General features: G+C 35.6%; 1 protein-coding gene across 30 annotated transcripts in view; it reads left to right on the top strand.

The window, feature by feature from the left end:
• RBFOX2 (RNA binding fox-1 homolog 2) overlaps positions 1-16,296 on the top strand; it is a 291,883-nt gene that overhangs the window by 256,425 nt on the left and 19,162 nt on the right. For 14 of the 30 annotated variants that reach the window (XR_005196223.1, XM_037729761.1, XM_017504052.1 and 11 more), the window contains 5 exons: positions 6,298-6,390; positions 9,135-9,195; positions 12,866-12,919; positions 13,042-13,134; positions 14,407-14,551. Coding sequence is in view for 29 of the 30 variants with exons in the window: in XM_037729761.1 (XP_037585689.1) it covers positions 6,298-6,390; positions 9,135-9,195; positions 12,866-12,919; positions 13,042-13,134; positions 14,407-14,551 (446 nt within the window). In the remaining variant the exon portion in view is untranslated. The remainder of the gene's footprint in view (positions 1-6,297; positions 6,391-9,134; positions 9,196-12,865; positions 12,920-13,041; positions 13,135-14,406; positions 14,552-16,296) is intronic. The other 16 variants (XM_017504050.1, XM_037729764.1, XM_017504044.1 and 13 more) reach the window with 3 other exon arrangements.

The raw sequence follows: 16,296 nt of genomic DNA, 5'->3' as shown, positions 1-16,296 counted from the left end.
TTGTTGTTTTCAAAATATCCCTTTGTGGATCAGACTTTCTACCATCATATTCACCATCATTTAGCCACATAGTAATTTTTGGTGATAATTATCAAGCTTATCAAATAAAGAAATACACAGATTATAACATTTACATTTTCTATAAATTTTTGCCAGAATACTTTGGTATATCGTCTCTTGAAGGGGTATATATTGAAATGTTGAATATGTTGAAGCTGTTCACCTCTTCAGATAGTGCTAATTATTAAGTCCACTAAAAGACTACAAACATTATATAGCCCAGCAATAAGTATTGAGATTTCTAGCAATTTTTTTTCTTTTTTTAAAATTGATAGATATTAGATGTACATATTTTCAGGTATATGTGATAATCTAATACATTCATATAATTACAGTAATTGGAATAGCCATTGCCTTAAAAATTTATCTTTAGGAACATTCTAGTTACTCTAGCAAATATCTACTTACCATGTTCTCATTACTTCTCTCAGGTGGATTTCTGGAATAATAGAGATGTAGGTTTAGGTTAGGCTTAAGTTTAGGCTGTAGTTAGAGGAGTTAAAACTCTTTTTTTTTTTTTGGGGACGGAGTTTCGCTCTTGTTACCCAGGCTGGAGTGCAATGGCGCGATCTCGGCTCACCGCAACCTCCGCCTCCTGGGTTCAGGCAATTCTCCTGCCTCAGCCTCCTGAGTAGCTGGGATTACAGGCATGCGCCACCATGCCCAGCTACTTTTTTGTATTTTTAGTAGAGACGGGGTTTCACCGTGTTGACCAGGATGGTCTCGATCTCTTGACCTCGTGATCCACCCGCCTCGGCCTCCCAAAGTGCTGGGATTACAGGCTTGAGCCACCGCGCCTGGCCTGAGGAGTTAAAACTTCTATTTCCATTCCTTAGACACAAGTAATTTGCTGTAATGTTTTGCCTATTACCATGGTCTTTAATTTCATGCAAAGGGAAATTATTTATTTCTTTTAAAACATTATGAAATTACTTTTTTGGAAGTCACACTAAGTAGGCCTTTGTGACTTTCAGTAAAACTTGGTAGGTAATGTGGAAGTGAAATGGTTTTTTTAATCATATTTAAAACTGAATTAACAGTGCATGTGTTTCTGAGGGGCTTATTTTTTTTTTCTTTGGTTACCATTTGATGGGCTTTATTTTTATTTTTATTTTTTATTTATTTTTTAATTTCTGTGTTCTGGCCATACCCAGGAGATCCGTCTGCTTTTGATTTCTCCCTTAAAAGTTACATGGTAAATTTTCTTTCTCATTCTTCTGAGATTGAAAAATTTAAAAATTATACAAATTTTAATAATATTTTTACAATGTTCATTCTATTGCTTGTTATTTACTGCAGTCTGAGGCCAGACTAAAAAGGTGACAGTTACTTGGCTGCTATATATCCTCAATGATAAATGGATGTCAAGGTAGGCTATGAAATTGCTGTCACATTTTGTAGAAGTTTTAACTAAAACCATACTACACTTCATAAATATACCATTCTTCAAATCCAGAAGTCAGCTAAGATACCTGGCAAATCATTAATGTAACACTGGTGTGTTTAAATGTTTAATATAGAAGGACTTTGAGGACTGAGAACTTGGAGGAGTGTAAAGTATAGAGATCTGCATTGCCCAGTACAGTGGTCACATTTAGCACTTGAGATGTGGAGAGTTTAAACTGAGGTGTGCCTGTAAGGGTAAAAATGGACACCAGACTTCAGAATTAGCACAAAAAAAGAATATTAAGCATCTCACTAATAATGTTTTAATATTGATACCATATTGAAATGTTAATATGTGTACATATCGAATTAAATAATTGTCAAAATTAATTTCACCTGTTTCTACTTTTTAAATGTGGTTATTAGAAAATTTTAAACTATATATGTGGCTTATATTTCTGTCTATAGTGCTGGTGTAGGCAAACATGTCAAAATCATTTTTTAATTAAAAATTAAAGTTTACTTTTTTAAAACCTGGTTTTATTAATAGGAATATAGATAACAAAAATTCTCCATCTGTTTACATAGCTGAAATACTTCCTTTGTTCAGAATTTGAGATTAAATCTATTATAGATTATATAGTCTGTTTGTTACGTATATTATACCTGCGTAGACAGGTTCAGTGTTTGATAGGTTGTATGATCATTTGGAAGATGTTCTAAAGAAAATAGTTTAGATTTATACATAATTTTACTAACTTGTTTTTCCAAAGCAAGAGATCAGAATGACCAACGTAATGTCAATTAGAGTTCTAAGAGTGAAGTGACAAAATGTGAGTTCATGTAAACAAACTTTTCTGCTGATAACTTTGAAACCTGGGTAATCTGTGAACATCTTTAGCAGTTTCTGGTACCCTTTCTAAAATGCTAAATTTTATTGAAGAAATAGTATATTCTAAAAATGTTTTAAGATTTGAGTTCATGTTGGCAGGGCATGGTGGCTCACCCCTGTATCCCAGCACTTTGGGAGGCTGAGGTGGGCAGATCACCTGAGGTCAGGAGTTCAAGACCAGCCTGGCCAACATGGTGAAACCTTATCTCTACTAAAAATACAAAAATTAGTGGGGTGTGATGGCATGTACCTATAGTCCCAGCTACTGGCGAGGCTGGGGCAGGGGAATCACTTGAACTCAGTAGGTGGAGGTTGCAGTGAACCGAGATCGTGCCATTGCACTCCAGCCTGGGCCACAGAGTGAGACTCTGTCTCAGGAGAAAAAAAAAAAAAAAGAGATTTGAGTTTATGTTATTCTAACTAAATTGTGAATGTGATAAGGAAGTACGAAGTTTGGGGTGATGGAAAATCACCTGTTTAAAGTTTAAACGTGAGAGAAAAGTATTTAAGAACAGTACTTAAAAAAAAAAAATGTTAGTCATACCTCTCACCTTCCTAATCATGGACTTTAATTCTGAAGTATGTATTAATTCCCCTATGACTTCTGAACAAATTACCACAAATTGGGTGGCTGAAAGCCACACATTTATTATATTCCAGTTCTGGAGGTCAGAAGTCCAAAATGAGTCTCAGAAGGCTAAAATCAAGGTGTTATGTTCCTTCAGGAGGCTCTAAGGGATCATCTGTTTTCTTACCTTTTCTAACTTCTAGAGGCTGCCCACATTTCTTGGACTATAGCTCCCTTGTGTCTTCAGAGCTAGCAGTGGCCAGTCAAGTCTTTGTCAGGCAGCTTTACTCTGATTCTGTCTCTCCTTAGTCTGCTTTTCACTTATAAGCATACTACAGTGGCCATGTTGGGCCACTGTATTACATTGGCCCCAACTGGATAATCCAGGATAATCTCTGTATCTCAAGATCATTAACTTAATCACATCTGCAAAATCCCTTTTGCCATGTGAGGTAGCGTATTCACTGGCTCTGGGGATTAGGACGTGGACAACTTTGGGAAGCCATTATTCTGCCTATTGCAGGGTCTGTTTATCTTCAAAGCAAAGAAAGACATCCTCTTACCTTTGTGTTTCATATTAAAGAGTCCCAAAGCATCAACAAGGCCTTCTTCCTCCTATCACCCCAGGGAAAAGATGCTTATAAAGATTGCTTTATTTTTATATTTTTGGTATCTTTATTATCATTTCCTTTGGCATATAAGCACCTTTCTTTATAAAACACTTTTAAAACATTTGCGAGGGATAACATGGGGAGAAATGCCAGATATAGGTGATGGGGAGGAAGGCAGCAAACCACACTGCCATGTATGTACCTATGCAACAATCCTGCATGTTCTTCACATGTACCCCAAAACCTAAAATGCAATAAAATATAAAAAAAAAAAGAAAGTGAAATTTTGTTCCAGAATGTTAAAGTCATTATTGAGAAAATCCTGTACAAGCAGACATTAATGTTAAACGTTGTCATTTGCTGACTCTAAACTTTCAATGCTCATGATTCCACCTTCATTCTTTTGGATGCAGTTATTGTGTCACTAATTTTCTTTCAACACGTTTGAGAAAAGAAAGTTATAGAAGATACTTAGCAGTTAGATTTGGGGAAAAAAATGAAGGATTTTCAGACTAGTACAGTTTAGTAAATAGAATACTGAACTGAGATTTGAAAAGGCTTAGACTTTTCTCACCATTGTCTGTATATCCTTGGGTACTTAATCTCAGTTTGGCTTAGTTTCTTTACCTTCAAAATGAAGCCAGCATATCAATCTTTTTACTTCATGGTTGTATTTAAGAAGACAAGCATGTATATTTGTATGTGGGTGTGTGGATACAGATAGTCATAATGCTACTATCAAACACCTAGGTCTTGGTTTTCATAGAACTTAATAGTAATCCAACTATTAATTTACAATGTATTAATTTAACCTAAGTCATAAAATGTATGACTGTGAGGATCAGTTGGAATACAGCTAAAAATGCTTTTAAAGTATGATATTAAAACTCATCACTCTCTGTGACCTTTCTTTAAAAGTTTGACTTTCCTATTGGGGGACTCACCAGGATTAGAGGACTAGCAGCTTATCTTCAGCAGGTGCTAGTGTAGATGACAAATGGTATAACTAGTTATTAATGTGCCCTTTTATACCTTGTGGTATCAGAGTGGCTATAAATGTTGATACCAAAATTTCATTTATGAAAATATGTTTCTGTTGATATTTTCAACAAATTACACATTCTGTAGGCAAGTATTAACTGAAATTACCAGTAGTATTTCATCCCAAGCAACATATGTTTTAAATTTTCTATCAGCTTAGCATTGCGCTTTTAAGAGTATTTGTGATGTCCAAATTGTGGGTAGAGATCACCCATTGGAATTCTCCAAAACGCCACTCACCCACATAATCGGTTAGAATGCTGAGCTATCAGATCCTTCAGAGCAATAGAGTTGCTTTTATAAAATCTTATTGAGCAATGCACATTGTTTACCATGTCAGTTAAGAACATGTTATATATAGAAAGGAGTGTGCTCATGTTATTAAGCAGCTAGGCAATTTCAGTTAAAATTAAAGGGTTCTGGGTTATCCTACAGTGGAATATTCAAAAAATGCTAGCAGGATAATGAAGTTATTGGCAAATGAAGACTTTGCAGAAAATCCTACTACTACTTTGCAGATATAAATAGCATGGAAATTATTTGTAAAATTATAGCTGCAAAGTAGAACTATAAGAACAAAGCATCTAGAATGAAGTTAATATGATGTTTTATGAAAGTCATATATAAGAGTATAGTAAATGCCACTTGTGTTAAAATTGGTAGTACATGAACAAAGGAGTGAAGTTAGTCAACTCCCGGTCTCCTGATTTGTCTATTTAATGAATTAAAGTTCCACTCCGTTTTTGTAGTATCTTGCAAGGAACAAGTAAATTAATCCTGACTCACTGTACCGGCTGCATTGCTGTTTTCTGATATTCTTTTTCTACGAATATTCTTTTTCTATGAACGGATGTCACTAATGTAGATCTCATTCCCATTGCCCATTGATTGTTTCTTTTTTCTCTCTATATAGAAAATTACTACTACATTTAATAGCAGACACAAATATCAATAAATGTATAATTTAGGCAAATTTGGGTTAGCAGTTTTCTGAAATTCAGTTGAACATATTTTTACACTAAGTGCAAATCTGGTCATTTAAAATGGGCATTGAAGAAAAGTTATAATTGACCACTGTTTAGTGATGTTTTTATTTGCTTAGAAGAACATAAATGCTCTCCTCTTCCACACCCAGTACGTACAGAATTACACACTGACTATGTCCTAAATTATCCTGTTCCCAAAGAAATTAATAGTGATATACGCAACAGCAACAAGGGGCTAAAATGATTAGACCTACTTTAAAAAAATCTCATTATGCACTGTTGAACCTGAATATCAGATTTCATGTAGCAGTTACTGGGAAATAATAGATTTGGGATGTCAGAGAGTCAATTTAATTAAGTATTTTTTAATATTACATAAAGGGGCATGTGCATTAAATTAATAACATGAATTGAGAAAGGTAGGACATTAAAAAATCTTCAGATTCTTGGTCGAGTAGTTTGACCCGAGTAACTCTGTACCTTAATTTTGGTCTGGCCTCATATGCTTTATGTTTTATTTTATTATTGTTACATTGCTGTTAATTATTATTATTATTACAGTTCTTTATTCTTTTACTGGATTTAATTTCCCTTTACAAATATGCATGGACCAAAAATGTGACTTTGGGAGACTATTGCTGAGTTATTGCTGATGTCAGTTTCACACTATGATATTTTTTCTCTATTTACCAAGAGATCAGTATTTCAATGTAACGATGTGCATGTTTTCCCCCCTTCTCCCGCTGCATGCAGGGATTCGGGTTCGTAACTTTCGAGAATAGTGCTGATGCAGACAGGGCCAGGGAGAAATTACACGGCACCGTGGTAGAGGGCCGTAAAATCGAGGTGCATGTCTTTAATAATTCAATTTCTGGTTTATATTTTTATTTCTCTTTTTTCATATTGCCTCACTTATTTCACATTTGGAACCCTGTCTTGTGTGTGCGCGTGCACATGTATGTGTGTTTGTATCTCTGTCTTCTTCACCTTCTTGCACTAAAATGTATAAAAGTAACACTTCTGTCTGCCTCCCTCCTCATTTATTGGTTGTTTGGGGGTTTTAATTTTGACTTTGTGTGTGTGTGTGCTTTTCATTTATGTTTTTCCTCCAAAATATTCATCCTTCTGCTCTCTTGATTTTTTTCCTTTGCTTCAGTTTGCAAGACTCTGAATTCCTGTGATCAGGCCTAAGCAAAACTAATGTTTAAACTGTTAAAACTATCCAATTTATAACACTGTGTTCTATAATGAATCAAGGGGCCAGCCAATATCCTCTCTCTCGGGAGGCCAGTTTGCCTCTATGTGCGCATGATAAGCACGGAATAGAAGATTCTAGAGATTGTGGGGAGGGAGGAAAAAATCCAAAACTCATGTAGTTTTTAAATATATCTAATACCAAGAATTTTGATAGCTAAATTTCTGTGGATAAAATTCTTAAACAGAGGGTTTGATGGCTGGCTGGCGAATGTACTGTGATTATGACTAAGTCTACCACCTGGTATTCACCAGCCCTTTTTGTTAACACATCGAAGGTTAACTGGCTCCTTTCCCCTCTCCCAATTTTTAAAAGTATTAAATGTAAAAGCCACCATTTTGAGTAAGATGTCTGCATATGTTGCTTTTTTTCCCCTCCTTTCCAATGGTTTAGCATTTAGGGCCCTTCACTTGACTCACTCTTTCCATGGTAACTATACACAATGCTGGCGATGGTGCCCGTTGGCGGTAAGTGAAACAAAAGCACTAGAGAAGAAGCTTTTAAAAATGTAATTACAAAACAATTAAATAAGAAAGAAAAAGTCCATCTGCCATCTCACATTAACACTACAAAATGTGATTTGACTTGTTGTTCCTCTTCCTTTTCCTTTCCCCCTTTTATTTTCAATGCTGTTGAGTAATGCCGCCTGGATTTTGGATGTACATATTGTTTTGTAGCAGTCTGAGCTGTTTGATTACTGACTTCATGGTGATTTTTTTCCCCTTGCACATCTTACTCAGAGTTACTGAACTCCAGTTTGGCTGGTTTTATTAATGCACTTCCTGCCCCTACTTCCTTCCCTACTTTTCCTGTTTCCCAAACCCCTGTTTGTAGCTCTGATTGTTCTTTCTTTGCCCGTTACACCCTTCCTGACTTTTCTTTTTCCCTACCTTATTCTCTTTTTCCAAATCCTTGCTCTTGTCCTTTTCCCTATTCTCCTTTCCCATCCCTTCAGTTACACGCAGCTCTTGGTCCCTTTTTCGCTGACTGGTGGATTCTGATTGGTTCTGGCCATTTTTTCCGTTTAAGTGCTTGGTTGCTTTCTGCTCCAGCAGCTGGTTTCAGCTCTTGCTCCATTCTAATCCTTGTCTGTGAGAACCTTGCTTTTCACTTTCTCCCTTCTTTCCAAAATTGATTGTTTTTTCTTTCTTTTATTTGTGTGTGTGTGTTTTTTAACTGCATGCTCTCAGTCTCATCATTGTTGTATCCCATTCTTTCTTTTTAAATGTGAAAATGTTTATATTATTTGGTGGGTAAAACTAGAGTAAATGGAGTTTCAAGCTCTCCTCATATAGGGGGAGCGTCACTGTACAGATCTTAAAAGACATAAGAAGAGGTTTTTTTAGTTCTAATTCTACTTAAAATTGGTCTTTTCATAACACAAATTTATTACCATACAAATTGAACACAATGTAAATTTGAAGAGGCAAAAATAAGACATTTATATTTTATGATTCTTTTTTCAATTGGCATGTTGTATGACCTGACAACACAGTATAAGTCAAGTTCTATGGTGGGGCTTTACCCTTCTTGCAAGAGCTTTGAGACTGGTTTTGTCACTGGACTGCAGTATGCTGGCATCAGAGTTCCATTCATCTTTTCTTCAGTAGCACCATCTTTGTAACACCTGCTTACTCTGGCACTGAGGATGCTTTCAAATATGCAGCTCTGTAATGAGGGTAGAGAGTACCATAAAACAAAATAAACACTTTATTTTCTCAATTATTTGAAGTGCCTACTTTAAAGCCTTTCTTAAAAGCTTTGTTCTTAAATTGATAGACCATGTAGTCCAGAAAATTCAGAATAGTCCTGAAGGCTATCAACATGGGAATCTTAGGTTTCTATATTTGTTTACTAACCTCAGACAGTAAAAATCTCGGACAAACATATTAAAAATGCTGAACATTAGGACAGGTGAAATCAGATTTATTTTATCACCTTTCCATCAATCTATTTAATGACCCATGTGGCAAGCCTGTTTTAATTAACAAACTTCAAAGTGAATTGCTAATATCGTTGTTTACTTTTTTCCATATTTTCCTTAATACAGAGATTTCTCTGTTTAAAAGGTGTCCAAAGATCTTACAAATGTATTTTCTTGGAGTACTGATATTTGGAAACCAAGAAACTCATTTTACTCTTGTTAGCCTCATTTAATAAGCACTTTAATTAAAATACTATATATTAATATTTCATATTGCTGTGTTAATTATTTAAATCAACGCTCTCAGAAATTTACATTTTAAACTAAGTACTGTGTTACTGGATGTGCAACTTTATATTCCCTAATGTGGTCCACTTCCTCCCTGCCCTTTTTTCTCCTTGTTATTTTTAGGTGAATAATGCTACAGCACGTGTAATGACCAATAAGAAGATGGTCACGCCATATGCAAATGGTAAGGAATTACAAATCATCTTCAAAATAGTGTTTATTCTTGTGTAAATATATGAAGCTTTTTATAAACTTCTAAGAATTCCTTTATTTCAGTCTTAAGACAGTTTAATTTGTGTTGAAGCAGTCTCTTTACCTAGGAGAGTATTTTATGTTTACAAAATAACATTGTCATTATAATTGAACTAAGTTTTTTAGTTATTAAGGTGTTATGTTCTAAGTAAAGTTCATCTTTTACACAGTGCAGACATGCTATCTAGTTGCCTATTAACCCAAATTGGATCCCACCGGAGCACCTTCTTTTTCAGTTGCAATAGTTCTTTATAATGTTAGACTTGTCCATAATTCCCCGGGATGCCCACTGACTCTCACTTTTACTACGGACTCTCATTCATCTGAGCATAAGTGGAATAAGTTAGTGGGTTAATCACTTTATAATTCTGGACCCATTGCTTTCCTTAGGCTTAGAGGTAACAGCCATGAGTATGGTTATGTGTGCATCATTTTCTATTTCATGATTATGTATCATAAAGTAAGCTTTATAACAGTGTTTCTCATTGAGAAGGAATTTTCTATGAATAATTTGTTACATCATTGCCAAATTTAATCTAGACTTGTGGTCTCTGAATAAAATGGAATATAAATTTAATCTGTAGCCCAGTGGTGGTTTTGCAGACTGTGCTCTACAGAGCCAGTTTGAGGAGAAAAAGGAAACCAAATGAATTGAATCCTAAGGTCTCAGCTATACTTCAGTCTAAGCAATTTAGGGTTCTGCATAAGATTTTATTAATATCTAGAAAAAAGGGGGGAGTTTCTGCTATTTTTTTTTTTTTAAAGTTTACACCTACTGCTGGAGTATGGCTATACGTGCCAATAATGTCTTAAATCAAGGAGAAAAGCATTAGTATTAACTGTACCCCATAGTCTTCAATAAATACATTTAGCCCAGCTTTTCACATAGATCATGCAAATTTATCAGCATAGTTTGCATTTTTCCTACTCCTTTTATAAATATGCTACCACTGCCTCCCACTTTACCTCTTATTTTCTTTTCACTGCTCTTAAAAAATAAGTCTCTACAATTTTGATAGAAACTCAAAGTAAAGAAAATAGAAAGGAGAGGCAAAGAATGTCAAATTTTCTGTACATCTGGGGAAAATATTGTGGTAGAAAGAGCCTCTGACTGGAATTCAGAAAACAGAAATTCTACTTCTAGGTTTGACTCTTTATTTACTCTGTGACAGTACACCATTTTTTTTTTTTTTTTTAAACCTAATTCTGTTTTCATATTTATAAATTGAGACCACAGATTTTTGACACCCGGGTTTTTTTTGTTTTGTCTTTGGTTTTTGTTTGGTTTTTTGTTGTTGTTGTTGTTGTTGTTTTTAGAAATTATTGCAACTCAACCCTACCAGCTTATTATTAGGAAACAAGACCCAGAAAAGTATAGTGTTGACCTAAGGTTTCAGGTGTGATATCTATTTTACCTTCCTCTTTGGGTTTGTGAAGGTCAAAGGACATCTGTGAAAATACATTGTAAATTGTCTAAAACTAAATATGCTCAAAGTATTACTAACAACATATCAATATATATTTATTATATGAATTTTTGTTTTTGCTTTTGTTTTGAGGCAGTGTCTTACCCAGGCTGGAGTACAGTGGCACAGTCTCTGCTCACTGCAACCTCCACTTCCTGGGTTCAAGTAATTCTCGTGCCTCAGCCTCCTGAGCAGCTGGGATTATAGGCGTGTGCCACCACATCCAGCTAATTTTTGTATTTTTAGTAGAGATAATGTTTTGCCATGTTGGCCAGGCTGGCCTCAAACTCCTAAACTCAAGTGATCTGCCCGCCTCAGGCTCCCAAAGTGCTGGGATTACAGGCTTGAGCCACAGTGCCACCCAATTATGTGGATTTAAAGCAAATGCTCAGGAAATAGTGCCATTGGTAGGAAAGAAAAGTTATTTTTAAAAATATTATTCTAAATTAGCATTCAGACCTAGTAGTCAAGAAACCTTCTGCTACTGCGTTAAAAGTCCTGAGAAGAATGTGCTGGGTTCCTTCTAATGAATTCTCAGTGAGCATTCTCATTTGGATTGGTTGGAATCTCTTAATTTGTGCAGGAATGTTGCATAGTAGTAGTGTAATTTGATATTGCAGAATATTTGTGCTCTTACAATTCAAGTAGGATTTGAACCTAGATTTTGCCGAAATTTTAGGTAGAATATTGAAAAGACATTGTATTTTATGAGCACATAAAATGATGAATAGGAAATTGGATTGAATCAGACTGAATGAGTTTTCACTTAAATAATGTCTTTGCTTATAGTCATTTAAATCTGGTAATGTCAATAATTCTAATGAAAAGGCCAATTCTGGCTAGGCACAGTGGCTCACGCCTGTAATCCCCAGCACTTTGGGAGGCCGAGGTGGGTAGATCACCTGAGGTCAGGAGTTCGAGACCAGCCTGGCCAACATGGTGAAACCCCATCTCTTCTAAAAGTAAAAACTAGCTGGGCATGGTGGCGCGTGCCTGTAGTCCCAGCTATTCGGGAGGCCGAGGCACAAGAGTCACTTGAACCCAGGAGGCAGACAGAGGTTGTGGTGAGCTGAAATAGAGAAGGCCAATTCTGGCCTTTTTTTCCTTTCATTTGCATATTTATAGACTAGTAGTGTGACACAATGCTAGGGACTTAATATAAAAGAAAACAAATGAGTCAGAAAAATAATATAGAATATTTTTGCTTATTATATGTAAAATTCAATTAATAGTTATTAAAGTTTACATGTGGAATTCTGCCTTTATTCACTCTCAGTAGGCAGTAATATATTATTTATTTTTTTAAAATAACTTGTCATATTCCTATAAATATAAAAAAGGGAAAGAAGAAATAAAGTTGACATTAAACACAATGTTATTTGGAAACTCTTAATATTTATAAATATTTAAGCTAATGTTCTACAGCATTCTGGTGTTTTTTAACTAAAAAGTCTGATTAACTTTAAGGTGATTATCACACATTAAAACCTCAGAAAACATGCATGAAAATTGGGAATGTATCCGAATTTTATTTCCTGTCTTTCATTTTTTAGTTGGTGAACCCCAGTAAAATCCCAATGGTAAATCCCAGTGAAAGTGAATTTCAGTTTACCTGGGATACCAGCATTGTATAATTGAACATGGAGTCAAAGATCTATGTTAAATTTTAGTTCAGCCCAAGGATAACTTTATTAAACAACTAGAGTTTATTAAACTTTATTAAACAACATGGTTAGGAAAAGTGCATCACAGTGTGGTACAGAGTAACATATAGTCTGTCTTCTTTCTTTTTTCTGAATGAAGAATAGGTAATCTGGGGTAATTCTGTGAGAACACTGTACCAAACTCTAGGATTTATTTATATTTGTTTTTTCTCCTCTCATTCCCTCTCCATCTTCCTCCCTCCCAACATCGTGACTCCTGCCAAGCCCCCACACCCAGCCCCTCATCATCTCTTCACTGTGTGCTAGTTGTACTATTGTTACTCTCTCATATAAACCCCAAGCTGGAAATCTAAAGAGAAGTTGGTAATAGGCAAAAGTAACCCCAGCCATGGCTGAAGCCAACTTGCTGTGCATTGATCATTCCTTTCCTCAAGTAGTCTTAAATGCTCACTTTCCTTTTTGTGTGTTTCAGGTTGGAAATTAAGCCCAGTAGTTGGAGCTGTATATGGTCCAGAGTTATATGCAGGTAGTATTTAAGTTAATGTTTCCATTTGTGCTGTTTGATTGTAATAGCATCTGTTGTTTTTCAATTTGCTATTCCTTTTTTAATCTTTTTGCATTTTTAAAATTTTTTTTTAATGCAATCAGCATCCAGCTTTCAAGCAGATGTATCTCTAGGCAATGATGCAGCAGTGCCCCTATCAGGAAGGGGGGGTATCAACACTTACATTCCTTTAATCAGTAAGTAGCCTATGTTGGTCTGGCATGGATTTTGACTGTTGTGAATGAACCGTCATGTGCTGGTTTTTTTGTTTGTTTGTTTGTTTTTTTCCTAGTACAATACATAACTGAAATGAAAATTTCTTGAGAGGAATATTAAATACTATCCCAGTGCCCTGTCCTGCTTAACCTGTGCTAGAATTTTCCTGACCAAATATTAAGATTGCTACAAAGCAAAAACAGTTGCAATAGGTAGGGGGGTAAGGGCATATGAAGAATATTTTAGTCTGTACTTGATGATAAAGAAAACAGAAGCCCAAAACCTAAAATGCAATAAAATAAATAAATGGGGGAAAAAAAAAAAAAAAAAAAAAAAAANAAAAAAAAAAAAAAAAAGAAAACAGAAGCAATTCTGTGTAGAGTATATTATACATTTTCTCTGCCAGTCAGCCACAGGTTCTCCAGCAGAGGAACACTTAGAAATACCTCCAGTATTATTGATTATTCTGAGCTCTCATGATCTCTCTAAAGTCATTTTGACCTGAGCCATTTTACTCCAGCAAGAGGTATAATTAAAAAGGATTCAGTGAACATGGAATCAGTGTCTCTGCATGCTTTCCAGAGGACGGCACACTTAAAATAGGCTCTTAGAAATTGTCTTCCTCTTTGGATATGAGGCCCTTAGAAACCGTCTGCCTTTTTAAAGGACAGGGGAGGAGTGGTTTCCCTCACCTTACATTTGTGGATTAAAATGTTTTAGATAAAAGAATGAAATTGACTAATGAAATGAAATGTCTAAAGACTATTGTGTGCCTTGGAGGTTGTTACCATGTAAAAATAAGAAAATAATGTTCTTTTTGAATAATAATTATTGTGTGCACATACTAACGTTTGGAAGCAAGGTTAATAATAACTGACCGGTTGAAGAGTTTATGTCAATCCGATTTAGACTGCCCATGGTAATTAAAAGTCTCTTGTTATGGCAGTCATTCCCAGAGCTTCTTGACCTGTTTCTCACTTGCCTTTTAAAGCCGAAATTGAGAACAGAGAACGCTCACTCAAGATTTGTGATGAATGAGGCATGGAATCTTTTGCTTTTGCATGTTGGGTCTCTCTTTCCATTTCTTGCCCACTGAGAGACCCAGGGTAGGAGGTTTATTGAATGCATGCCACCTTTTCAAGAAAGATGTGGTTCATATGTTTTCATCTTTTCTATAATTGGTTCATAGAAAGTTGTGACTGTATACCCTGTATTCAATAGGAATGCAAGTTGAAATTTCTGTCATATTTTGGGTCTCCCTTTAGTTCCTGGCTTCCCTTACCCTACTGCAGCCACCACGGCAGCCGCTTTCAGAGGAGCCCATTTGAGGGGCAGAGGGCGGACAGTATATGGTGCAGTCCGAGCGGTGCCTCCAACAGCCATCCCCGCCTATCCAGGGTAAGCGTTAGATTCCAAAATCAGTATGTTTCTAAAATAAACAGTTGAACCAAAAAAGAATACCATGGCCCTCTCATAACTTCTGGGATGTTGCCGTGTTACATTGTAGACATTTAGTGAATATTTGCAAATTAACAGATTAGATGACAAGAACCAAAATATACCATCATCAGAATGTAACAAAATGTCAATTCATTATATAAGTCTTCATTTGGCCACCTTAAGCCCTCATGTTAATGGCTTAAGACAGTAGCGAGAACCGTCTTGTGTTTACTAGCAGTGTGTTGGCATGAAGTTCACTCAGCAGCGCACGAATATGGATTAACATTACTGCAGAGAACCAAAAGAGGAGCTCGAGATTGTAGTACAAGCCTGCATCTGCTGTGTTCACCCCCTTATCACCACCCCGTGTTGGGGCGGAGGCTGTCACATGTGTCCTCCCCTTTGGTTTCATTGCCTGGGTGGTGAGCAGCAGAACTAGTTACCCACAATGGATTTGCTTTCTTTGTAGGAAACGGATTAAAAGAGGTTAATTCTAAGATGAACCAAGTCCAATTGAATCAAGGGAGAGAGGGAGAAGTAGGAAGAGTTAAACTGCAGTTGGCTTCTGAATGATGGTAAAACGATGACTGTAGCTGAGCATCCTTCACCATTTGATTTTTTTATGGAGGGTGTCTCATGCAGTGGAATGATTCCATAGCAACAAATAAATCCTTTGTTACTGAATGGGGAAAAGGAGTGAAGATGGCAGGTTTTGTTTTTAGTGATTTCTCAGTGTCAGCCAAAAATGTAAATTTTTATGAAGAGTGGTCTTTCAGAAGTCAGTTGTACCAAGGACTTCCTCATCAAAGATGTGACATTTCTCCTTATCTTTTCTCTGCCTATGACAGATTTTTTTTAATTTTTTTATTTTTTTTATTTTTTGGTATTCTTGTGGAGGAATAAGTAGCAGCAGAGAAGTTTATTGGCTGCTACTTAGTTAAAATATAAAGGGAAGGAGCCTCCTTTGTATGTCCTTTTCTGACAGCAAAATTGGCTTATCCTTGAGATGTACTAATTTAGCATTCATTCATTGATTAATAGACCAAATGGATGTATCATTAGAAGTTCTCTGTTCCACAGAGTTAAAACATTTTTATTAGACAAAGTATGTTGAATTAGGCAGGCTCCAAAAGACACTGGAAGGGGACTGCTTCAGAAATTAACTTCTGTTTGGAATCTGTAGACATTTAAATCACATGCATTCCATCATCTCCATCTTATGCCATTACTTACTTTTATTTTAATCCTTTTTTCTCTCAGCTTGACCTTTGACCTTCAACCTCTGACATCTCTTTAAAGAAGTGAATATGCAGTATTATTTTATTAAGAAATATTCAAATGAAACATTAAACTGAACTTTTGGAAGCTTTACACGCTAGGAAAATTGTTTGTGAAATGTCTTCCATTGTAATCCAAGAGAGTTTATTGTTATATTTGCAAAGAGAATCTACTCACCAGAAACATGGGACTTCTTTATTTTGGAACATTGCTGAATTACTTTATAAAGTGGTTAAATTAAGTCCTGTTCAATGTAGTCATTTCAGTATATTGGCCAAACTTGAGAACCCATTCTCTATCAAGTCTGTGTCAGATATATATTTACTCAAAGACATTTTATCTTTATGTCTAATCATGTCAACTTCTGTGCATTACATTGAACACTAATTTCCCATGTTTTCTTTTTATTAACTAAAGCACCTGTT

This window comes from Cebus imitator, unplaced genomic scaffold, assembly GCF_001604975.1.
Source record: "Cebus imitator isolate Cc_AM_T3 unplaced genomic scaffold, Cebus_imitator-1.0 Scaffold317, whole genome shotgun sequence".
NCBI lineage: Eukaryota > Metazoa > Chordata > Mammalia > Primates > Cebidae > Cebus > Cebus imitator.
The sequence above is the reverse complement of the archived record's forward strand: the minus strand, read 5'-3'. Positions and strand labels throughout refer to the sequence as shown.